Below are 25,780 nucleotides of genomic sequence, written 5' to 3' on the forward strand. Positions count from 1 at the left end.
GGAGAGGCAGCTATGAAGGTATTGATGCGAACTCAGATGGGAGAGTTTTCACTACTTGCAAGTAAGGTCCCTGCTTCTCTTTAAAGCCCACGGCTTACATTTTCCTCCAAAGGGCATCATCCCATGTCATTCATTAGCCATAATGAGGGTCATTTGGGCCACAAATGGGACTAAATGAGAAAAAGGCAGAGAGATAAATTTCCCTAAACTCTTTAGAAAGAGCTGGACGAGGGGGACACAGTGTGAATTAGGGGTGGGAGAGGTGTGTGTGCACAGGTCCCTTAATTTTGAAGCATGGAACTATCAGTAGATGTAAGAACAGAAAAGGAGGCCAAAGGAGAGTGCGTGGTTCCTGAAGGGACAGACAGACAAGAAAGAAAAGAAATGGAGTCAAACAATTCCCTGACCAAGGGACAGGAGCAGAGGAATGCCTGCTAGCGAGAGGGAGATAAGGAAGGAGGAGAGCACGTCCAGCTGTGTGGCACACCCTGTCCAGTGCTGGCCACAGGAGCAGGTCCCAGCTACACAGTATTACAGTGCTTGAGTCTACCCTTGAATTCCCCCCACCGAAACCTTGCAAATTTGGTTTTTTCTTTATATTTTAGTCCCCTAAAAGCTAAGCATTTTACAGAGGAAAGCTAAAAATGCATAGGTAGGAATACATGTAGATTCAGAGAATGTTAGAAGGGAACTCAGAATAGCTAGTCCAAGTATCTTTTAAAGGTGAAGAAAGCAAGTCAGAGTGACGGGCCAAAGTTTCTCAGACAGTTGTAAAGACAGGTAGTGGTAGAGACAGCACTCAGTACAAAGATCACATTTCTCATTGTTATGGCTGTGGGAGTGGGCTTCCTTCCCCAAATGACATCAGTCAGTGGATTTTATATGTAGGCTATGAGCCCTTTGATTTTCAAAGTTAACTGGGCCTGGACCTTGATTTCATTATCTATAAAATTACTAGCTATTTAGAAGGGTTGCTGTGAAAATTCAACGCTGTAATAGAGTGAAAGCACATTTTTAATAGTAAAGGGCTACACTGGAGTGCTGGAAATATTCTTTATGTTCTAAACATTCTATATCTTGATCTGGGTGGTAGTTAATATTTGTTTACTATTGCTGTGTAACCAATCACCACAATAAATGGCTTAAAAACAGGGGGCATTTATTTCTTATCCACAGTTCTGTCGGTCGGGAGTCTGGGGCACGGCATAGCAGGTTCTCTGCTCAGGTCTCACAGGTTGAAATCAGGATGTCAGCAGGGCTGTGTCCCTTTCTGAAGGCTCTGGAGAAGAATCTCCTTGAAGCTCATTCCAATCGTTGGCCAAATCCCATTCCTTGTGGTTGTAAGGGTGAGTCTCTCATTTCCTTGCTGGCTGTCAGCCAGGGAACGCCCTTCAACTCCTAGAAGCCACCTCCATTCCTCACCATGTGGCCTTCATCTCTAAAGCCAGGGATGAGAATCTCCCTCACATGGAATCCTCCTCACACTTTCAATCTCTTTCTTCCAGAAGAACCTGGTTCCTGTTAAGGGCTTATCTGACTAGCTCAGATTTAGCCAGGATAACCTCTTTTTTTTCAAAGTCAACTGTGTCATATAACACAATTGAAGGGAAGGGATTGTACAAAGTCATGGATACTGGGAGTCATCTTAGAATTCAGCGTACCACAAGTTACAAAGATACATAACAAACGTAAAACTCCATTGAACTTTCTGCTTATGATCTGTGTGCACTCTTGTATATAAGATGTATTTCAATAGATAAAGAAAAACAGTAAAGAACTATAAAGATGTTAATATTATTCTATTGCTCTTAGATCTAGTCCTATCCTAAACTCTCAGTGAGCTCCCCAAAAAATATGAGTTCTGGTTTGGTTACTGTTGGAGTTAGAAGCCATCAAGGTCCCTGAGCCATTAAGGTATGATGGTCTGGGGACCACAAGATGGGTGCTTATGAAAATTCAGCAGTAATTCTGACACCGGGAAAATGTCAGAAACCAGACACTGCCGTTGATAAGGTGGTCTCGCCTAATTAAAAGCTGTTTCTTTGCTTCTGACTGGAATTACACCCATGCATGGGGGTAGCACTGGCAATCTCAAGCAATCCCCCAGACTCTAAATATGTATCTTAGAATAATTTTACCTTGCAGGAAAATCAATTAATACATAAATAACAAAATTTCATAGCGGAAAAAAAGCCTTCAAAATACAGGATTCACAAGTGAAACAATAAAAGTGGAAAGACTACGAACCCTTCCAAGGCAGGGCAAAGAAGGTACACGATAGGCCTGAAATATCTTGTGATGCCAGAAAGTAAGGAAGTACTTAAAAAAAAACAACAACAACAAAGGATGAGAGCACGTCGCATGTCAAAAGGACACAGAAGCCAAACTGAAAAAGTTCCCAATTGCCAAAACTGGAACAAGCTGAACAACAGAATGGAATAAATAATCATGAATTAATAGTGAGGTAATTAAACAAATGGGAAAGAAGGGACAACTCCTCACAGAAAAATTCCAACTAATAAATGTCTCAAGAATGAGATAATAACAAGTCACTAGAACACCACAGAAATCACTGCTGCAGGCAAGATCTACTATGAATGCTAAAATTAGTGCATGAAAGTTTAAGCAGAAACAGAATGTTTACAGTCTGTTTTAGTTTCCTGTGGCTACTGTAACAAATTACCACAAATTCAGTGACTTAAAACAACACAGATTTATCCTCTTGCAGTTCCGGACGCCACAAGTGCAAAATCAGTATCACTGGGCCAAAACCAAGGTGTCGGCAGAGCCGTGCTCTCTGGGGGGTCTGGGGAAGAGTTTGTTCCCTTGCCTTCTCTGGAGCTGTATTCTTGGGCTCACGGCCCCTTTCTCCATTCCTAAAGGCAGCAGCACGGCATCTTCAAACCCCTCTCTGCTTCCATCTGCACACTGCCTCCTGTCTTCTGTCAGAAATCTCCCTCTGCCTCCCTCTTAGAAGGGCACGTGTGTTTGCATTTAGGGCCCATTTAGATAATCTCTCCCCATCTCAAGACCCTCCCCTTAATCACACATGCGGTTTCTGTTGCCATGTGAGGTAACATTCACGCCTTTAAGGGATTAGGATATGGATATCTTTGGGGGCCATTATACAGCCTGCCAGTCTCAAAGTCTCTCCCCACAATACTGAGTAAATGCAAACATAAAAAAAGTTAACAGTGGAGAGCGCTGGCAGACACCACTTCAATCAAGTGATCACGGTTAACATTGTTCTCAAGACATACCAACTCATGTACCCCTTAAAAGGACACAACATCATTTCTGCGCTATTCTTTCCAAAAACGCATGATTTCAATCTAATCATAAGAAAACCCCCAATTTAGAGGCATTCTAAAAAATATCTGACCAACGCTCTTCAAGAGTATTGAGGTCATGGAAGATAACGAAAGACTGAGGAACTGCCCCAGAGAAGACCAAGGAAACAGGGCGACTGAACGCAACGCAGGATCCAACACTGGCTTCTGGAACAGAAAAAAGCACATTAGCAGAAAAACTAAGAAATCCAAATAAACACTATAGTTTAGTTAATAATATTGCACTGATGTTAAATTCTTAGTTTTGACAAGTCTTCTGTGGTTACTTAAGATGTTGGCATAAGGGGCAGCTGGGTGAAGGCTATATGGGAACTCTGTACTATTTCTGCAACTCTAAGTCTAAAATTATCTGAAAACAGAAAATTTAAAAAGAGGATGGAAGGAAGGAAAGAAGGAACAAATGGAGGGAGGGAGGGAGGATTCGAGCCCTTCATTTAGGATCTTTGAGTGCCCCCTGCTGGTCACTATGGTGAACTTCAGTGAAGCTCTGCCAAACTGACTACTTTGATATCATATAGAGCAATTGTCCTCTTTTCTTTCCAGTTGTGCACCTGATCCAAGATGATTTTCTCAAAGCCTGGCTATTCCACTCCTACAGATTCGTGGTTGCTTTCTTCCTCTAAAACTCCATCAGAAGCCTCACTAGTTACTGAATCTGCCTTCTCCCTAAATAGAATAGTACATCACAAACCCGCAACCACTTGCAACTGAACCCCAAGAGCTGTCAGGTGCAAGTAAACTTTACTAAGCTCCTCCCTCTGACCATGCCCTGGACACCCAGGGACATCACACGGCAGGCAAGCCAGACAAGCAGGGCTGTGGGAGAGAAGGACAGACGCGGCCGTGGGCCAGGTCTCCTGAGGCATCGGACACGAGGGAGTGTGCGGAGGGCAGTAGTACTGGGGGTGCCACGTCTACCAACAACTCGGCACAGGGTTGAGGGCCAGGCAGAGAAAAGATACATAATTTCCGTTAATGATGTTTCACATATGTATCCTCTAAAATTAGTGACTCACTGGGTTCAAGTAAATCAAATAGAGCTCTTCATCAGGAAAAGACCAGGATTTCTTGTGGCACGTGATAGCGGAGACCAGTGACACAGACTGGTAATTCCTGCCTACATCTGGGCCACAGACAAATTCTAATTAGCCCACACAATATTTTAAAAGTTTTGAATTAAATGCCAATGTTTTGAAATCTGCAGACATCACATTTAGAAACTAAGATTTCTGCATTTTCACGGGGAAAAAAATCTACAGATGTCGCCAATTGGGTCTCCATTTCCACATGGCAACAATGCAGCAGGAACTGAGGAGAGGCTGCCCCTTTAGATGGTCCTTGCTCTTCGGTTCCTTCCCCACCACTCACATAAGGTAGGCATACGCTGAGACCCACCCTGCTGGATTCACATGTGTTAAATACCTAGTCCCTGTGGCACTAGTGTTTGCAATATCTGCTGTGGCGGGATACTATATATGTGCTTTGAATTATATACATAAAAGGACCTACCTGCCAGCTGCACTTGATCTTACCAAAAGGCTGAAAAGTGATTGCCTGCCATCCTCATAAGCCTCCTTAATAATGTTTATCCTTTCTTTCTAAAAGTTATTAATTATATCTACTTTGCAAAAACATAACACATACATTTACTCTTCTGAATTTCATTCTTTTACTTTTAAAAATATCCTCTACCAATGGATCAGAATCACCTGGGAAGTTTGTTAAAATACAGATTGCTGGGCCCACCCCACAGAGTTTCTGATTCCATAGTCTGAATTTACAATTCTAGCAAGTTCCCTGGTAAAGCTGATGCTGCTAGTCCAGAGACCACACTTTGAGAACAACAGCCTTTCACTAATCCAGTGCTTTTGATTTTAAAAATTTCCATGGGGGCCAGCCCAGTGGCGTAGTGGTTAACTTCACATGCTCTGCTTCAGTGGCCCGGGGCTCGCCAGTTTGGATCCCGGGCCTGGACCTACACACTGCTCATTAGCCATGCTGTGGTGGCATCCCACATGCAAAATGGAGGAAGACTGGTACAGATGTTAGCTGAGTGACAATCTTCATCAAGCAGAAAGAGGAAGACTGGCAAGACATGTTAGTTCAGGGCGAATCTTCTTCAGCCAAAAAAACAAAAAGTTTCCATGACAATTTTGCACACATTTCTTGAATATCTCTAGAGCAGTGATAGCCAACAGAACTTTCTGCAATGATGGATATATTCTTTATAAAATGCTGTCCAATGTGGTAGCCACTAGCCACATGTGGCTCTTGAGCATATGAGACTGAAGAATTGAATTTTTTATTTTATTTAATCTCATTAATTTAAATTTATAATAGCCACATGTGGGTAGATACCATATTGGACAGCACAGCTCTGAAGGCTCCTGAGGGAGGGAGGAAGAAGACAACTTTTACATGAGCATAAACAGCAAAACCCAAGATTATGCAATAAGATCTGATTTATGTTAATCAAACAGCTCTTTCAGTATTTTCAATTGTGCCCAGAAGTCACCATGGCAAATTAAAGGGAAAAAGAAGTTTTTGTAACATCAGTGAAACTACAGGGCCTCAACCCACTTAGCAAGAACCACTGTCAATCCTGGAGCTCATTCCTGTTTACCTTTCGTCCTCCTGGGAATCACGGTCACCCAGTCAGGTCCACTGGAGTTGATCGGCACTTTGATATTGACACCACTTTAGGAGGAAGAAAAAGAGCACAAGCTTAGATTCAGGAACATTTATTTTCCAATATGCATCTTTATTCACAAATAAAAAAATGGATATGACTTCACAGAGCCTGATTAAGATGAAATATTCTTATAATGTTCATCAACACAGTTAATACTTAATAAACTAGGTCTCTTGTAATAAGCAGGTTATATAGATATATAAACTGAATAAGAATTACATAGGTTCCTATGTTTTCACTGCTTAGCCCTAAGAGTGCAAACTCCAGAATGACAAATCCTGGTTTGAATTACTTACTCCCCTTGGACTCAGAATGGCTCACACTGATGAAAGTGTCTATTTTGTCACTATTTGTTTTCAAGCTGCAAATCTATGCAGCATTGAGTCACAGCAGATTCCTGATGCCCTGCCAAGAAGGCAGATAAGTCCCCCTGGGGACATGTGTCCCCAGACACACACTCACGTGGTACTTTGTTCATCATGAGTATGGCTCCCTTACTAAAATGCACGCTCTTCAACGACATGGACTGTGTCCCACTCACCTTTTGTCTTCAGGACTTAGCACAGGCCCTTGACTAGAGTCCGTGCTTGGAAAATATCTGATGGAGGGCTGCATGAGAAAGCAGGGCAGAGTGGAGTCCAGGAGAAGATACAGAAAACTTAGAGTAACTGTTCCAGACACTGGGTCACAATAATTAGGCCTCTTACACTTAGACCAAAAACAAACAGACAAAAAATGCTAAGTTTCCAAACTCTTGATGTAGGAACTTGCAGTCATGATTTTTTGTTTCATCAAAAATCAATTCAAAAGAGATTTGTTCTTAACTAACTCTTAAGCTTCTATTATGTGCCAGGCACTGTCTTAGAAGCTAGTAAACAAAACATGCAGCACCTCCGTTTCTCAGAAGAGACATTCTCATGGGAAGGAAGGAAGGACAGGAGCTACATTAGAGGATATCCGGATTTCACAGCTTAAATCAGTGACACTTGAGAGAGAACAGGCGTTCTAAGAGAGCACAGATAAACTGCTTGCACAAGTTTAGCACTTTAAGGTAAAAATGAAAAGTTCACCTCTGCAATTTTCCTGTAAAAATGTTTAACCTCAATCTAGTTATGCAGGAATCATAAGGCAGCAAATCCAAATTAAAGGTCAGGACAGACATTGCTTTATCCTTCTGGATTCACAGGTGCTTTTTTGGTTTTAACGGTGGGATTTACTGTTAGCAATATTTTTAAATTTTACACTAACAATTCTCTAACCTTTCTCCCACTTTTTTCCACACGGAATTTCAGTAAATTACAAGCTACACTCCTCCTCTTTGCTAGGCCACTAAGTGGACTGACAACACAACTCTAAAAGGCTGTAACTGAGCAGTCTTCACACAGAGGCAAAAAGTGCACGGAAATGAAATAATCTGCTCCCAGTCATCAATAAATAGCGTGTCTGAGGTCTGAAGCCAGGATTCAAACTACAGCTAACGTCCTTTTGTCCTGAGCTGTGCAAAAAAGTCGGCAGCCTTCTTGAGAACGGTACAGTAAGTACCCTGAGGCATGCTCCCCCTGCCGGCCTTCTAAAGCATGGCAGGAGTCCGCCAAACGTGCACAGACTGTTTTGACCAAAAGTTGACTCCAGGAGAAGTGGAAATCCGAGGGTTTTATTTTAGAAGCTCCTATAGTCCACACACCCTATGGTAGGAATCTTCCCCCACCAAGTAATGAGTGGCCACAGAACAAAATTTTTTAAGGTGTTCCGATATACTCAGCAAAAATCCCTCTCTACCAGGGAATGTTTAAAAAGTACATATTTCATTAAAAAATAAAAAACATTTTTACATCCTTACAAATAATGGTACTTTTTGACCAGGTAGCTTTTCTAACTTTGTTTCTTAGGAATGTTGTTTTATTTCAGAACTATATGGACTGTTGAAGAAAACAGAAATTCTAATTCACACTGACTCCACACATTTGGCTCTGCACATTACTTCATGTATTGATCATTATGCTAAAAAGTTTTACATTTAGTTTCAAAAATAGGAATTTGTGCACAATGATGTAGTAATTTCAACAACTGTTAACTTAAAAAATGTAGTTTGCTATGGTGTTCCTGGTTTGCCATGCTTACCATTAAATCAGCAATATTGCCATAATTCATCTTTTCCCTGTCAATCAATTTTTATATGACTTTAACAACTGATAATATATCACTTAAAAATGTTTTAGGGCCGGCTCCAGTGGCCTAGTGGTTAAGTTTGGTGTGCTCTGCTTCTGTGGCCCGGGTTCAGTTCCTGGGTGCAGACCTACACCACTTGTCTGTCAGTGGCCAAGTTGTGTCAGTGGCTTACATAGAAAAAGAGGAAGATCAGCAGTGGGTGTTAGCTCAGGAGAATCTTCCTCAGCAAAAACAGAAAAACAGTTTTAGTTTATTAGACATGAAGCTAAAACACCAACCTGACTACCAGCCCTCTAGCTGCCCTGTTCTTGGATGGTTCTTTCATCTGTGAATAAGTGACCCTGCTTATACAGCTACAGACATGCTATGTAGTTCTGAAGTAAAACATAGATAGGAGGGTAAAAAAACAAAAATTCAAGGGTAAAAGGTCTTTAATTTGAACTGGAACAAGTACTAAACTTCACTTTTAAAAAACAAATCACAAAATATAAATCTGTGTTTATTTTCTTATTGACCATCTCTCCTGAATGGGGCCAAGTTCAGAGAGAGAAGCAGCATATAACCAAAACCGGAAAGTCTCCTAAACAGGATAAGGACGGCGGAAAGCGACTCTTCCATCAACCGAGAATGGGAGCGCACCTCTGGAAGAAGGCATTCTCGGCAGCGGTGACAAGGCCCTTCAGGTACCCGCCTTTGAAATGGTTAATCCTGCTGCTGCAAGGCAGCTTCTTCGGCTTGAAGCAGAACCAGGGTTCTCCAGTGTAGAGATCTGTGAAGTTACACAGGGGCAGGCTCCCAGGAAGACACACGTTGCATTCAGTAGTCTCAGAAATTCTTCCTGAACGGAAGAGACTCTTGAAATAGACCCTGTCTGGCTTCTCTTCCTGCAGGTGCTGAAGAACTCTGATCCCTTCACTGGGGTGGACCAGAGATACAGACACTTTAACTTTGCCTGGCCAGAGCAATGTGAAAAAGACCTTGTAAGACCCATTCTGGTAGTCTACCACTCTGCCCACAGCCCCTGCCTGCAGCTTAGGAGAGTGGATTCTGGCCTGCAGGTAGTCTCCACCATACTTCTTGGGCTTTCTTTGAAAATCCTGTACATGAACCAGCACCTCTAGCTGGCTTCCCACCTTGAAGAAGGCTGCAGAGTTCAAGATGACAAAGTAGCTGGAAGAAGGGTCAGTGCTCTTCAAAAATGGGACTGGGCCCATGTCAGGCACCTGCCACTGTAAGGCGGCCAGCAAGGAGTCCTCTTCCATGCGCTCCCGGCTGGACAGAGTCTGGTGCTCATAGCCACAGTAAGGATTCCGGCTAATTCCTGACACCTGGGAGGAAACAAACTGCCCACTACTGTCGATGAACATGGCCGAAACAGTCTCATGATCCAAGTACTGAAGAGAAAGACACAAACGACAGAAACCAAAGCTACAATGAATTTCCTCATATTCAACCAAATAAATCTCTGCTTCAGTTTAAACTTTAATAAAACTACTTGCAATGGCATTGTTTCAAAAACCAGCACTCACGAGTTTTACAGGGCTATCTCACTGTAACACGGTGAAATCAAGATGAGGAATAAAGTCACAGAGGGATCCCCACACTTTTGTGAGTTTTACCTCCTGGAGCTCAATCAGGTTCCCACAGCAAATATCAGAGAAAAATTTCCTTGTGCTTCCAGCAAGAGAAGGGGAAAAAGGAATTATTTTGAAATACACCAGAGCATTCTGTTCTTCTTAACAAGGCCTGCCCTCAAGAGAAACTATTTTACCAGAGTCTAACCTATTGGGGTAAGGAACATACACAATTCCAGCCCATTCTAACCATTCTGTCCAACTTAAGGTGTGTGGGGAGGACTAAGAAGCACTTTCAGAGCTCACAGCCATGAGCACAGGGTCACTAAAAGACCAAGATTTAATCGTAGAACTAAAAGACACTTCACCTCCCCAACACCTTACCACCACTAAAAGCCTATTTATCAGAGTTCCTTTTACCCAATACATCATGTCCAGCTTTCAACAAAAAATTACAAGACATACTAAAAGGCAAAAAACAAAGTTTGAAAACACAGATCAAGCATCAGAAGCAGACTCAGACATATCAGGGATGTTGGAACAATAAGACCAGGAATTTAAAACAAGTGTGATTAATATGCTAAGATTTCTAATGGCCAAAGCAGACAACATGAAAGAACAGATGGGCAATGTAAGGAGAGAGATGGAAATTCCAAGAAAGAATCAAAAAGAAATGCGAGACAGAGCAGAGAGGATTTTTAGGGCAGGCAAAAAACTCTGTATGATATTATAACGATAAACAGATGTCATCATACATTCATCCAAACCCAAAGAATGTACAACACCAAGAGTGAACCCAAATGTAAACTACAGACCTTGTGTGATTATGACATGTCAACTGACAAATAAAAATGGCAAGCAACAGGATATATTGGAGAATATGAGGAAGCCATTTGGTGTAAACCTAATTCGGCCTGACCTTGTCTTTCCAAAAGGGCCTGACCAAGGCCGTTGAGCATGCATTGTATATCTGCTTTAGATATTCCCTATGGCAAGAACAAAGGCCCTTGAGATAAAGGTGCAACTTCCCTCCCTCTCCCAACGCTGGCATTTCCTTAAGGATTAAGCATCTTTCCTTAGGCTAGGAACTGATTGCTGTGACCACCCAGCTCGAGACAATAAGCTTGCCTCCTGCTACCCCCTCTGAGATAGCAGACCCACTACCTGCTGTGTCCATCAAGTGCTGTGCCGACAGGGCAATCTTGTGACTATTGTGGAAGGGACATTTCAATCATATGTGAAACATCCTGTTTGGGGGTATATAACCACTCTGTATACCTCACTTCTTTGGTGCCCTTTCTTACTTCAGGAATAAAGGCCCCGGGCCATGGTCCTCAGATTTCAGCTCAGAATAAACTCACCCAAATTTTCATTTATAGATTGGTTATGGATTATTTTCGTCGAGACAATGTAGGTTCATCTTTTGTAAAAAATGTACTATCCAGTAAGTGACATTAACAATGGGGAAGGCTATGCATGTGGGGGATGCATGTGGGGGTAGGGAATATATAGAGAAACCTCTGTAATCTTCCTGTAGTGTAAGTCCTGACAGGTGATCTTTCTTTTTTGAACTTTGATTGCCAAGACATCCATTTCAAAGAGGCATCCACTTCAAAGACAGCTATGTCAAAAAAACACATTGCCAGCCACATGACTAGATAAAGAGTCAGATTACCCCACCACTGCTCCTTTGTTTGAGAGATCTTGGTTGATTTAGATAACTAACCACTTACACTTTTTTTTTTTTGAGGAAGATTAGCCCTGAGCTAACATCTGCCAATCCTCTTCTTTTTGCTGAGGAAGACTGGTCCCAAGCTAACATCCATGCCCATCTTCCTCTACTTTTTTTTAATATGTGGGACACCTACCACAGCATGGCTTGCCAAGCGATGCCATGTCTGCACTGGGGAGCTAAACCAGCAAACCTGGTGCCACTGAAGCAGAACGTGCAAACTTAACTGCTACACCATGGGGCCGGCCCCTACACTTATCTTTAAGTGAAATGAATGACAGCAATGACACGAGGGACAGGAAGGAGAAATTAGGAATATTTTATAACTGCACTACCCAGGAAGCGATATACTGTTGTTTGATAGTAGACTTAGATTAGTTGGAAATGTGTATTGCAAACTCTAGGGTAATCACCTAAAAAAGTAAAATAAAGGCCCGTCCCGTGGCCAACTGGTTAAGTTCGCGTGCTCCGCTTCGGCAGCCCAGGGTTTCACTGGTTCAGATCCTGGGCACGGACATGGCACTGCTTGTCAGGCCATGCTGAGGCAGCACTCACAACTAGAATATACAACTATGTACTGGGGGTGCTTAGGGGAGGAGAAGAAGAAAAAAAGCAAAGATTGGCAACAGATGTTAGCTCAGGTGCCAATCTAAAAAAAAAGCCCTTTCTCCTTCCTTAAAAAAAGAAAGTAAAATAAGAAGTATAATTGATATACTAAGAAAGGAGAGAAAATGGAATCTACAAAATGCTCAGTTAAAACCACAAGTCAGAAAAGTGCAGAAGACAAAAATAGGAACAAAGAACAAGTACAAGGAATAGAAAACAGTAACAAATATGGTAGATGTTAATCCAACTATATCAATAATCACTTTGAACATCAATAGGCTAAATGTACCAATTAAAAGACAGAGACTATCAGAATGAATTAAAAAACAAGACTCAATTATATGTTGTCTACAAGAAATCTACTTTCAATGTAAAGACATACATAGATTACAAATAAATGGATGGAGAAAGACATACCACGCCAGCACCAATCAAAAGAAAGTGGGAGTAGTTATATTAATTTCAGACAAAACAGACTTCAGAACAAGGAAAGTCGTCAGAGATAAAGAAGGGCATAATATAAAGGGATCAATTCTCCAAGAAGACATAACAATCTTTAATGGATACGTGCCTAACAATAGTCAAAATATGTGAGGCAAAAACTGATAAAACCGCAAGGAAAAACAGATGAATTTGTTATTATAGTTGAAGACTTTAACACTCTTCTATCAGAAATGGACAGATCCAGCAAGTAGATAATCAGTAAGGACACAGTTGACCTCAACAGCACCATTAATCACCATCAATCAACTGAATATAATATACATCTATAAACTACTTATCCAATAACAGCAGAATATACACTCTTCTCAAGCCTCATGTGGAACACTTACCAAAACAGACCACATTCTGGGCCATAAAATACACCTTGAAAAATCGAAAAGAAGAGAAATCATATAATGTCTGCTATTAGACTACAATGGAATTAAACTAGAAATCAGTAACAGAAAGATAGCTGGGAAATCCCAAAATACCTGGAGATTAAACAACACACTTCTAAGAAATATAGGTTTGGTTTCAAAGGATCATCTTCTATATTGAGTAACATTTACATAAACATAATAATGTAAATGCCGTATGCTATGATGTTTAAGCATAACAATCAATCCATAAAGAATAGACATTAGCCTTAATTATAGTTAGAGCAATAAATCTAAAGATTATAAAACCCGATGATGCAAAAGTAATATTATAGGCTAACAGAAGTCAAACGTAAAATAACGCAGGAGTACTTTTCTTCCTCACTCACAGGAGGCAGTTAAGACATATTGTCTAATGCTGTTAGGGAAACAAAGACCTAAATACACTATTTAATGTAGAGAAATGAAAACAATTTTACAAATTTTGGAAAGAGAGTGACAGAAAGTGTGAGTCATCAGAAGATCTCACCTTTCACTCTTAACAAGAGGAGGAGTATCAGCCAACATTGTTGCACACTTATGTGCCAGACACTCTAAAAGACTTTACATGAATCTTTCAATACGATTTCAAACCATCCCATAAGATAAGTCCTATGATTAAGTCCACCTTATAGACAAAGAAACTAAGGCACAGAATGGCTTAGTAATTTGCCCAAGATCATGTAGGTTATGAGTGATGAGGATCAAGGCTGCCCCTGCCCCAAGGAGAGAAGTCCAAGGTGACCTGCCCTACATACGGATCTATATCATCCTCCGGGAAGCATAGGATGTCCTGACCTGATCCAATCCGATTCTTCTCTAAAGTTATAAGACCATCCAATAACCAGACCCCACCTACACTGGTACCATTTTAATGACTTTTTTTTAACATAATCTTTCTTTGCCTTGTAAAGAAATAACTCACATGTCTATGCTTTATAAATTTAGCCGTGCCCTCAACCCATTGCAGCTCTTTACTGCCCATGGGTCCTGTCCCCATGCCTGCAGCTCTTACTGCCCATGGGTCCTGTCCCCATGCCTGCAGCTCTTACTGCCCATGGGTCCTGTCCCCATGCCTGCAGCTCTTACTGCCCATGGGTCCTGTCCCCATGCTACTCCATGCTATTCTCTGACTAAAAGAGCACTACTGCCAGACCTTCAGAGTCCAAGAAATCTTTCTTTCGACTCCTTGACTCACCAAGCCCGCATCAATGAGCAGTAAGCCAGGATTGGAACCCAAGCAGTCTGACTTCAGTCTGGGTTCTGAACTACCCACACTATCCTGCGTCAGGTGGAAGGGTCAGGAGATACGATGCAAACTTGACAAATCCAGATAAGTATGTGATACACAATTAGTGCTAATTCCCAAATAATTAAAAACAGCAGTTATATCCAAGAAACAACACTGAAAGTGAAGAAAGGGGAGGGAATTCAATTATATACTTAATATCATTCTCTACTCTTTGAACTTTTTTATATGTTTCATTAAGTATTTTCTTAATACATAGAAGCACAGATGGACAAATGGACAGGAAAAAATAGATACGTGCCTTTGATATAGTGATTTATAGGAAGTACATATTTGGTCTTTGTCCACAGTTCCTGGCTCTCAGCTGCAAAACCCTTGGAATTTCCTGAGTGATAAGAGCAATGGGAGCATCTTTTGTTATAAAATTTGGTTTCTTCTCCTCAGTTCCTGAAAATGCTGCAGAGCCATAAAGGTGAAATGGGTGTCTTGTTGTTCATAACAAGCCCCTTTCCACCACAACTGGGTTTATGTTAATGAGGTGACTTTTGGAAAGCACCTAAGTGTGTTGGCTGCTTTTAGCAGAAGCAACCATGATTACAGGGTTGGAATTTATAGTCCCACCCTCTGACCTCTGGGAAGGGGAGAGTAGCTGGAGGTTGAACCCATCGCCAACAACCAATGACTTGATCACTCACGCCTACAGAATGAAGCCTCCATAAAAACCCAAAAGACAGGGTTTGGAGAGAGCTTCCAGGTTAGTGAATACGTGGAGAGTTGGGGAAAGTGGTGCATTCCTAAAGGCATGGAAGCTCCGTGCCCTTCCCACATACCTTGTCTTAACGCATCTCTTCCATCTGGCTGTTCCTGAGTTTTATCCTTTTATAATAAACCAGTAATCTAGTAAGTAAAATATTTCTCTGAGCTCTGTGAGCTGCTGTAGCAAATTAATCGAACCCAAAGCATGGGTCAATGGACCCTCCGATCTACAGCCAGTCTGTCAGAAGCACAGATGACAACCTGGACCTGCAACTGGCATCTGAAGGTGGTGGGGGGACAGTCTTGTAGGACTGAGCCCTTATTAACCTGTGGGATCTGATGCTATCTCCAAGTAGATAGTATCAGAATTGAGATGAATTGTAGGACCCCCTGCTGGTATCTAAGAATTGCCTAGTGGTGTGGAAAAAATCTCACACACACACACACACACACACACACACACACACACACATTGGAAAATGGGTGCAGAAAACTACATCCTACATTGTACAATGAGTTAGATTGCAAGTGGGAAAAAACCAGTAACAACAACAAAGCAAAACGAAAAATTACTCTTCTCAATAGTTAGTATTACCTGTTATAAACCACCAAACCAAGGTCTCGACTCCCCAAATATGCTAAACCACTATGAAATCCTATACAAGGTAAAAATAACTCCATACAAGGTAACATTAACCCCAAAATACAAGAAGGTTTTTTAATGATCTTCTTAGATCTGTATTTTTTCCTTCTCATTTTACACTTACATACAGACATTTTCAGTTGAAAGGATTTCATTAGGAGTCTTCATTTTAAAGAAGCACATGGTATTATTTGTTCATTAAAAAGGGTAATGGGTTCCGCCAGGGCAGCAGACAAAACTCTCTGTCAGCCATTAGCGGAGGGGCCACGCCCAGCATTCACAACTCTGGGAAAGTCCCGGAGAGAATCCCAGAGGGCGAGGTGACCCCCAGCTGCCGTTGCCCGCCCCGTGGGGCTAGGGATTGCCGGAGATCTCGGAGAGGACTCGGGCTGGGTGAAGCTCCAGGGGCCGGCTCCGCAGCCCAGAGGGGAGGCTCCGGAGTTCCGCCCGGGCAGCAGACAGGGCTCTCTGTCTGCCATTAGTGGAGGGACCACGCCCAGCATCCACAACACTGGGAGGGTCCCAGAGAGAAGAATATCAGGCAGGGCAGCAGCTGACCACCTACCACTGAAATCAGGATCTCCGGCTATCCCCCAGACAGGGCAAAGGGCTCCCTGAGTTCCTGGGAAACAGGACTGGGGCTGGGTGGAGTTCCAGCGACCCAGCTCCGTAACCTAGGGGGAAACCCTACAGGCTCACAGCAGCCTCAGCGAAAGCCTCTGCACAGCACTAGTAGAGAGCACCCATCCGGGAGCCACAAGGCTGGAAGACCCGGAGACAAAAGTAGCATAGCTAGGTGAGCTAACCACAGACTGTAGAAGATGCCAATAGCTGTGCTGCGACCCATAGTGGACAAGTGAGATTTTGTGGGTGCCGACAGTGACAGAGCGGCAACTATAAGTGATCCTACCCCTGGCCGCTGGAAAAGCCCATAACACCGTTGCAGACCCCAAGGAGGGAGCACGTCTAGGTGGGCTGCAACAGTAGGCACCAGCAGCCTGAAGTCCCTCTGTGACGGCCCCCACGGCAGAAGAGGGAATCCAAAGGACCAATGTGACTACGAGGAGGGGCCCAGGCCCAGTTAGCAACTGTGGATAGGGTTCCTGGTTGGTGCAGTATAAACAGCTGCTCCCCCACCACACCAGCAGAAACAAGTGGAAGGAGCAACTAAACTCTATCTCTATGCAGAGGCACAAATCTACAACATCAAGCAATATGAAAAAATACATTAAATCTCCAGAACAGAAGGAAAATAACAAATACACAGAAAACAATCCCAAAGAAAATGAGATATATAACCTAAATGATGATGACTCCAAAACAGCCATCATTAAAATACTCAATGAGTTAAGAGAGAATTCAGATAGACAACTCGACGAGTTCAGGAGCTATGTCACAAAAGAGTTTGATAGGATAAAGAAGAACCAAACAGAAATACTGGAAATGAAGAACACAATAGAGGAGATTCAGAAAAATCTAGATGCACTGAACAGTAGGGCCGATAATATGGAGGAAAGAATTAGCAATTTGGAAGATGGGAATATAGAAATGCTGCAGGCAGAGGAGGAGAGAGAAGTAAGACTAAAAAGATATGAAGAAACTCTCCGAGAATTATCAGACACAATTAGGAGATGCAACGTAAGGATTATAGGTATACCAGAGGGAGAAGAGAAGGAGAAAGGGGCAGAAAGCCTATTCAAAGAAATAATGACTGAGAACTTCCCAAATCTCGTGAGAGAGATGGATCTTCAGGTGACAGAAGCCAATAGATCTCCAAACTTTATCAATGCAAGAAGACCAACCCCACGGCATATAGTAGTGAAGCTAGCAAAAGTCAACGACAAGGAGAAAATACTAAGGACAGCCAGGCAAAAGAAACTAACCTACAAAGGAATCCCCATCAGGCTATCAGCAGATTTCTCAGCAGAAACTTTACAGGCTAGAAGAGAGTGGAATGATATATTCAAAAATCTGAAGGACAAAAACCTACAGCCGAGAATTCTCTACCCAGCGAAAATATCCTTCAAATACGATGGAGAAATAAAAACTTTCCCAGATAAACAAAAATTAAGGGAGTTCATTGCCAGAAAACCTCTTCTTCAGGAAATCCTCAGGAAAACTCTCATTCCTGAAAAATCAAAAAAAGGAAAGGGGCTACAAAACCAAGAGCAGAGGAGATAAGTAGAAGGACAACAACAGAGAGTAGCAGCTCTTCATCAGAACAGATTAAACCATGGAACAAGAAACAAAGGAAACTGAAGAAAACCGGAAAACAAGACACAAAATGGTAGTGGTAGGCCCCCACATCTCAATAATCACTCTAAATGTAAATGGATTGAACTCCCCAATCAAAAGACACAGAGTGGCAGGATGGATCAAAGAACAAGACCCAACAATATGCTGCCTCCAGGAAACACACCTCAGCCCCAAAGACAAACACAGACTCAGAGTGAAGGGATGGAGAACAATACTCCAAGCTAATAATGAACAAAAGAAAGCAGGTGTCGCTATACTAATATCAGACAAGGTAGACTTCAAAGCAAAACAGATAAAGAAAGACAAAGAGGGGCAGTATATAATGATAAAAGGGACTCTCCACCAAGAAGACATAACACTTATAAATATATACGCACCCAACACAGGAGCACCAAAATTTGTAAAGCAACTCTTAATAGAACTAAACGAAGACATCAACAACAATACAATAATAGTAGGGGACCTCAACACACCATTAACACCAATGGACAGAACATCCAGACAGAAAATCAACAAGGAAATAATAGAATTAAATGAAAAATTAGACCAGATGGACTTAATAGATATATACAGAACACTTCATCCAAAAACAGCAGGTTACACATTCTTCTCAAGTGCACATGGAACATTCTCAAGGATTGACCATATTTTGGGAAACAAAGTGAACATCAATAAATACAAGAGAGTTGAAATAATATCAAGCATCTTTTCTGATCATAATGCTATGAAACTAGAAATCAACTACAAGAAAAAAGCAGAGAAAGGTGCAAAAATGTGGAGACTAAACAACACGCTTCTGAACAAACAATGGATCATTGAAGAAATTAAAGAAGAAATCAAATATTATCTGGAGACAAATGAAAATGAGAACACGACATACCAAATTATCTGGGATGCAGCAAAAGCAGTCCTAAGAGGGAAATTCATTGCAATACAGGCTCACCTCACTAAACAAGAAAAAGCTCACATAAGCAACCTCAAACGACACCTAACAGAACTAGAAAAAGAAGAACAAACAAAGCCCAGAGTCAGTAGAAGGAGGGAAATAATAAAAATAAGAGCAGAAATAAACGATATTGAAACAAAAAAGACAATAGAAAGGATCAATGAAACAAAGAGTTGGTTCTTCAAAAAAATTAACAAAATCGACAAACCTTTAGCCAGACTCACCAAGAAAAGAAGAGAAAAATCGCAAATAAATAAAATTAGGAATGAGAGAGGAGAAATCACAACAGATACCAATGAAATACAAGGGATCATAAGAGAATACTATGAAAAACTATATGCCAACAAATTGAACAACCTGGAAGAAATGGACAACTTCCTAGACTCCTACAACCTCCCCAAACTGAATCAGGAAGAAATGGAGAATCTGAATAGGCCAATCACAAGTAAGGAAATAGATATGGTAATCAAAAACCTCCCCAAAAATAAGAGTCCAGGACCAGACGGCTTCTCTGGAGAATTCTACCAAACATTCAAAGAAGACTTAATACCTATTCTTCTCAAACTATTCCAGAAAATTGAGAAAGTTGGAGTACTCCCTAACACATTTTATGAAGCCAACATCACTCTGATCCCCAAACCTGACAAGGACAACACAAAGAAGGAGAACTACAGGCCGATATCACTGATGAACATAGATGCAAAAATCCTCAACAAAATTCTGGCAAACCGAATACAGCAATACATCAAAAAGATTATACACCATGATCAAGTGGGATTTATACCAGGGACACAGGGATGGTTCAACATCCGCAAGTCAATCAACGTGATACACTACATCAACAAAATGAAAAACAAAAACCACATGATCATCTCAGTAGATGCAGAGAAAGCATTCAACAAGATCCAACACCCATTTATGATAAAAACCCTCAATAAAATGGGTATAGAAGGAAAGTACCTCAACATAATAAAGGCCATATATGACAGACCCACAGCCAACATCATACTCAATGGACAAAAACTGAAAGCCATCCCTCTGAGGACAGGAACAAGACAAGGGTGCCCACTTTCACCACTCCTATTCAACATAGTTCTGGAGGTGCTGGCCAGAGCAATTCGGCAGGAAAAAGAAATAAAAGGAATCCAAACAGGTAATGAAGAAGTAAAACTCTCGCTGTTTGCAGACGACATGATCTTATATATAGAAAACCCCAAAGAATCCATAGAAAAACTATTAGAAATAATCAACAACTACAGCAAAGTAGCAGGGTATAAAATCAGCATACATAAATCAGTAGCATTTCTATACACTAACAATGAACTAACAGAAAAAGAACTCAAGAACTCAATCCCATTCACAATTGCAACGAAAAGAATAAAATACCTTGGGATAAACTTAACCAAGGAAGTGAAGGGTCTATACAATGAAAACTACAAGACTTTCTTGAAAGAAACTGACGACGACATAAAGAGATGGAAAGACACTCCATGCACATGAATTGGAAAAATAAACATAGTTAAAATGTCCATACTACCTAAAGCAATCTACAGATTCAATGCTATCCCAATCAGAATCCCAAAAACATTCTTCACAGAAATTGAACAAAGAATCCTAAAATTCACATGGGGCAACAAAAGACCCCGAATTGCTAAAGCAATCCTGAGCAAGAAAAACAAAGCCGGCGGAATCACAATCCCCGATTTCAAAACATACTACAAAGCTACAGTGATCAAAACAGCATGGTACTGGTACAAAAACAGGTCCACAGATCAATGGAACAGAATTGAAAGCCCAGAGATAAAACCACACATCTATGCACAGCTAATCTTCGACAAAGGAGCAGAGGGCCTACAATGGAGAAAAGAAAGTCTCTTCAACAAATGGTACTGGGAAAACTGGACAGCCACATGTAAAAGAATGAAAATTGACCATTCTTTTTCACCATTCACAAAAATAAACTCAAAATGGATCAAAGACCTAAAGATTAGGCCTGAAACAATAAGTCTTCTGGAAGAGAATATAGGCAGTACACGCTTTGACATCAGTTTCAAAAGAATCTCTTCGGACACTATAACTCCTCAGTTGAGGGAAACAATAGAAAGAATAAACAAATGGGACTTCATCAGACTAAAGAGCTTCTTTAAGGCAAGGGAAAACAGGATTGAAACAAAAAAACAGCTCACTAATTGGGAAAAAATATTTACAAGCCACTTATCCGACAAAGGGTTAATCTCCATAATATACAAAGAACTCACACGGCTTAACAACAAAACAAAAACAACCCGATCAAAAAATGGGCAGAGGACATGAACAGACATTTCTCAAAAGAAGATATGAATATGGCCAATAGACACATGAAAAGATGTTCATCATCGCTAATCATCAGGGAAATGCAAATCAAAACTACACTAAGATATCACCTTACATCTGTTAGATTGGCAAAAACATCCAAAACCAAGAATGACAAATGTTGGAGAGGTTGTGGAGAAAAAGGAACCCTCATACACTGTTGGTGGGAATGCAAACTGATACAGCCACTATGGAAAACAGTATGGAGATTTCTCAAAAAGTTAAAAATAGAAATACCCTATGACCCAGCCATCCCATTACTGGGTATCTATCATAAGAACCTGAAATCAGAAATCCCAAGAGTCCCTTGCACCCCTATGTTCATCGCAGCATTATTTACAATAGCCAAGACATGGAACCAACCTACATGCCCAGAAACTGATGATTGGATAAAGAAGATATGGTATATATACACAATGGAATACTACTCAGCCATAATAAAAGACAAAATTGGCCCATTCGCAGCAACGTGGATGGACCTCGAGGGTATTATGTTAAGCGAAATAAGCCAGTCAGAGAAAGACGAACTCTCTATGACTCCACTCATAGGTGGAAGTTAATATATTGACAAGGAGATCTGATCGGTGGTTACCAGGGAAAAGGCGGGGGGGGGGAGAGGGCACAAAGGGGGAAGTGGTGTACCCACAACATGACTAACAATAATGTACAACTGAAATCTCACAAGGTTGTAATCTATCATAACATTAATAAAAAAAAAAAAGGGTAATGGGGGCTGGCCCTGTGGCCAAGTGGTTAAGTTCCCACGCTCCGCTTCAGCGGCCCAGGGTTTCACCGGTTCGGATCCTGGGCGCGGACGTGGCACTGCTCATCAGGCCATGCTGAGGCGGCGTCCCACATAGCACAACCAGAAGCACTCACAACTAGAATATACAACTACGTACTGAAAGGCTTTGGAGAGATGAAAAAAAAAAATGGGTAATAGGAAGAAAACAAAATGACTTTAAAAATTTTCCTTTAGCAGAGGACATCAGCATCATGACAGAATAAGACATTACTCCTTTTCATCCACCTTTTTAACAATTAATTAGGCATTCATCCACAAACAAAAGTGCCTCTAGGGGATCCAGCACCACATGCCCAGGAAGCCAGGAGGAGTCTTACCCACATGTGCATCTAGTAATAGGCAGACAGATCTCAGTCCAGGCTGCAGAACAGAGCCAGTGAACTTGCATTCACCCTTCTCAGCTGCAGTCAAGGAAAACCTGGAGATGCTGACCTGGGCAGATACTGATGGACAAGAAAGAATTTGTAGAAATCCAGCCCTCACAAAGGGAGATTCCAGATGCCACTGGAGCAGAAAATAAACCCAAACAAACGAGTTTGGACACACTGAGAGGGTAAGAGAAACTTTGTCAGCGTTGACCCTCCCCCAACATGACATAGCATGGGGCTGAACTATCTGGCAGCATCCTCTCTGAAGAGGGAAAAGGAGTGGTGAGTTCCTGCCCAGCTGCCCCTGCTGTGTGAGATGCTGCTGGAGGAACCCATTTCTCTCCAGCAGCACCCAGAGTACTGAGGCAGGACCTCCATGACTGGCAGGAGGGAGATTAGGCAAGAGGCAGATAAGAATATCACAAGGCATTGAAGGGACACAGTTCCTGCTGACTGTGCTCAGGACTTTAGCAGGAAGTCCACCCATGACCCTATTCTCCTGGAGGGTCAGAGGTAGACGTCCTGCTAAAGTCCTGAGCAAGGAGAACCTTACCTGACAATCTCCCCACCGAGCCCACAGGCACCCCCAATGCCCTGAATGCTAAACATATACCTCCCCCTACTGAGACTAGCTTCTTGTACGTGCTCCCAAGGGAAGCAGCAAGTCTGGTAAAAGCAGTACTATCAGAAAAAGAGACCAGTATCAATGAGCAAGAGAGAAACCACAAACCTGAGCTATAGTGCCACCTTCTGGAAAACAAAGGAGGTTAACAGCAGCTAGCCCAGTGGGTTGTAAGAACCAGAGAAGCCATAAAAGTTTAAGATTTGTGTCACAAGAAGAAGCAAGAAGAGTGGAGCAGGTATAACCATAGCACCGAGAAAACCCCAGATATAATAGGACCAATGAACAGTTTACCCAATCTGAGACAATTAGTAAAGATTTGAGGAGGTGCATGCTACTTCAAATGCTAAAGCAGCAATGCAAATCTACAAGGAACATGAAGAATCAAGGAAACATGTCATCACCAAAAGATAACAACAATTCTCCAGTAACTAAGCTAAAAGGCATGGAATTTAGTGATCTAGTTGATAAAGAATTCAAAACAGCTGTTTCAGGAAACTGAAGGAGCTACAAAAAAAACACAGACAATTGAACAAAATACATGAACAAAATGAGAAATTTACAAAGAACTAGAAACCATAAGAAAGAAGCAAACAAATTCTGGAGCTGAAGAATTCAATGAATGAAATGAAAAATGCAATAAAGAGCATCTACAACAGAGAAGATCAAATGGAAGACAGGATACGTGAGCTAGAGGACAGGAACTTGGAAATAACCCAATCAGAAGAGAACAAAGAAAAAAGAATGAAAAAGAGCACAGAAAGTCTACATGATCTATAGGATGCCATCAAACATACAAACAGTAGAATAATTGGGGTTTGAGAAGGAGGAGAGAGGGAAAAGGAGGCAGAAGGTTTCTTTAAAGAACTAGTAGCTAAGAACTTCCCAAACCTAGGGATATACTTGGACAACCAAGTTCATGAAGCTAAGAGATCACCCCATTACCTCAATGCAAAGAGACCCTCACCAGGATATATCACAATGATACTGTCAAAAAAAAAAACATATACAGAGAATCCTTAAAGCAACCAGAGAAAAAAAGACTATAATCTACAAAGGAACTATCAGTTCTTTTGGCTATCAGTGGATTTCTCTAAAAGAATCAAATGACATATTCAAAGTGCTGAAAGAAAAAAACTGCCAGCAAGAATACTCTCTCCAGCAAGTTACCTTTCAGATATGAAAGAGAAATAAAGGCTTTCCCAGATAAACAAAAGCTGAGGTGGTGCATCACCACTAGCCCTGCCTTAGGAGAGATGCTGACAGGAGCTCTTCAAGCTGAAATGAAAAGACACGAATCAGTGACACGGAAACATATGAGAGTAAGCTACATGCTGACAAAGGTAAATATACAGTCAGATTGAGAAAACTCTAATTCTGTACTAGGACGGTGCATTAACCACTTAACCATAATGTAAAGGTTAAGGGAAAAAAGTGTTAAAAATAACTATAGCTCCTATACTTTGTTGACAAACATGCAAAATAAAAAGAGGTAAATTGTGACATCAAAAATATAAAAGGTGGGGCCAGCCCCGTGGCCAAGTGGTTAAGTGTGTGCACTCAGCTTTGGCGGCCCTGGATTTCGCCAGTTCAGATCCCGGGCACGGACCTAGCACTGCTCATTAAGCCACGTTGAGGAGGCGTCCCACACAGAAGAACTAGAAGCACATACAACTAGGATATACAACTACGTACTGGGGGGCTTTGGGGAGAAGAAAAACCAAAAAAAGAGGAAGATTGGCAACAGACGTTAGCTCAGGGCCAGTCCTCCAAAAATATATACATATTTTTTTATATAAACATATATAAAAGGGTTGACCTTTGTATGCAACAGAAGTTATGAGCTTAAAGTGGACTGAGATGTTTTATGTAAGCCTCATGAAAACCACAAAGCAAAAACATAGAGTAAATTCACAAAAAAGAAAGGGAAAAACAGAGCATACCACAGTGTAAAATCACCAATTTACAAAGAAAGGAGAAACAGAGGACAAAAGAAGCAATGAAAAACAAAACAACCAGAAAGCAATTAATAAGATGGTATTAATAAGCCCTTACACATCAAAAAATACTCTAAGTGTAAGCGGACTGAATTCAACAACCAAAAGGCAGAGAGTGGCTGGATGGATAAAAAAACAAGACCCAATGATATGAAGCCTACACGAGGCTCACTTCAGATTTAAGGACACACACATCGCCTCAAAGTGAAGGGATGGAGAAAGATATTCCATGCAAGTGGAAACCAAAAGAAAGCGAGAGTACCAATACTTACATGAGACAAAATAAACTTTAGGCCAAAAACACTAACAAGAGACAAAGATCATAATATATTGGATAAAGGGGTCAATTCATCAAAAAGATATAACAATCATAAATCTGTACCCACCCAACATTGGAACACCTAAATATATTAAGGAAATATTAACAGAACTGAAGGGAGAAACAGACAATAATAGTAGGGACATCAATTCCCTGCTTTCAGTAATGAATAACCGAGACAGGAAATCAACAAGGAAACACTGGACTTGAATCATACATTAGACCACTAGATCTAACAGACATTTACAGAACATTCTGTCCACAGCAGCAGAATACACATTCGTCTCAAGTGCACATGGAACATTCTCCAGATTAGACCACAGGATAGGCCACAAAACAAGTCTTAGCAAATTTAAGACTGAAATCATACCAAGTATCTGTTCTGACCACAATGGTATGAAACTAGGCATCAACAACAGAGAAATGCTGGGAAAAATACAAATAT

At 41.3% G+C, this 25,780-nt stretch overlaps 1 protein-coding gene and 1 non-coding gene across 10 annotated transcripts in view; both read right to left on the bottom strand.

Moving 5' to 3' along the window:
- The window catches only part of NXPE3 (neurexophilin and PC-esterase domain family member 3), a 46,006-nt gene that overhangs the window by 6,443 nt on the left and 13,783 nt on the right, over window positions 1-25,780 (bottom strand). For all 9 annotated transcript variants that reach the window (XM_023623841.2, XM_023623837.2, XM_070243845.1 and 6 more), the window contains 2 exons: window positions 8,851-9,605; window positions 5,974-6,047 (listed from right to left, as the gene is read on the bottom strand). In XM_023623841.2, coding sequence (XP_023479609.1) covers window positions 5,974-6,047; window positions 8,851-9,605 — 829 coding nt within the window. The remainder of the gene's footprint in view (window positions 1-5,973; window positions 6,048-8,850; window positions 9,606-25,780) is intronic.
- Window positions 22,840-22,950, bottom strand: MIR9179 (microRNA mir-9179). The gene has a single exon (NR_128258.1). It is a non-coding gene; the product is annotated as a microRNA mir-9179 (primary transcript).

Source organism: Equus caballus, chromosome 19 (assembly GCF_041296265.1).
Source record: "Equus caballus isolate H_3958 breed thoroughbred chromosome 19, TB-T2T, whole genome shotgun sequence".
Classification (NCBI taxonomy): Eukaryota; Metazoa; Chordata; class Mammalia; order Perissodactyla; family Equidae; genus Equus; species Equus caballus.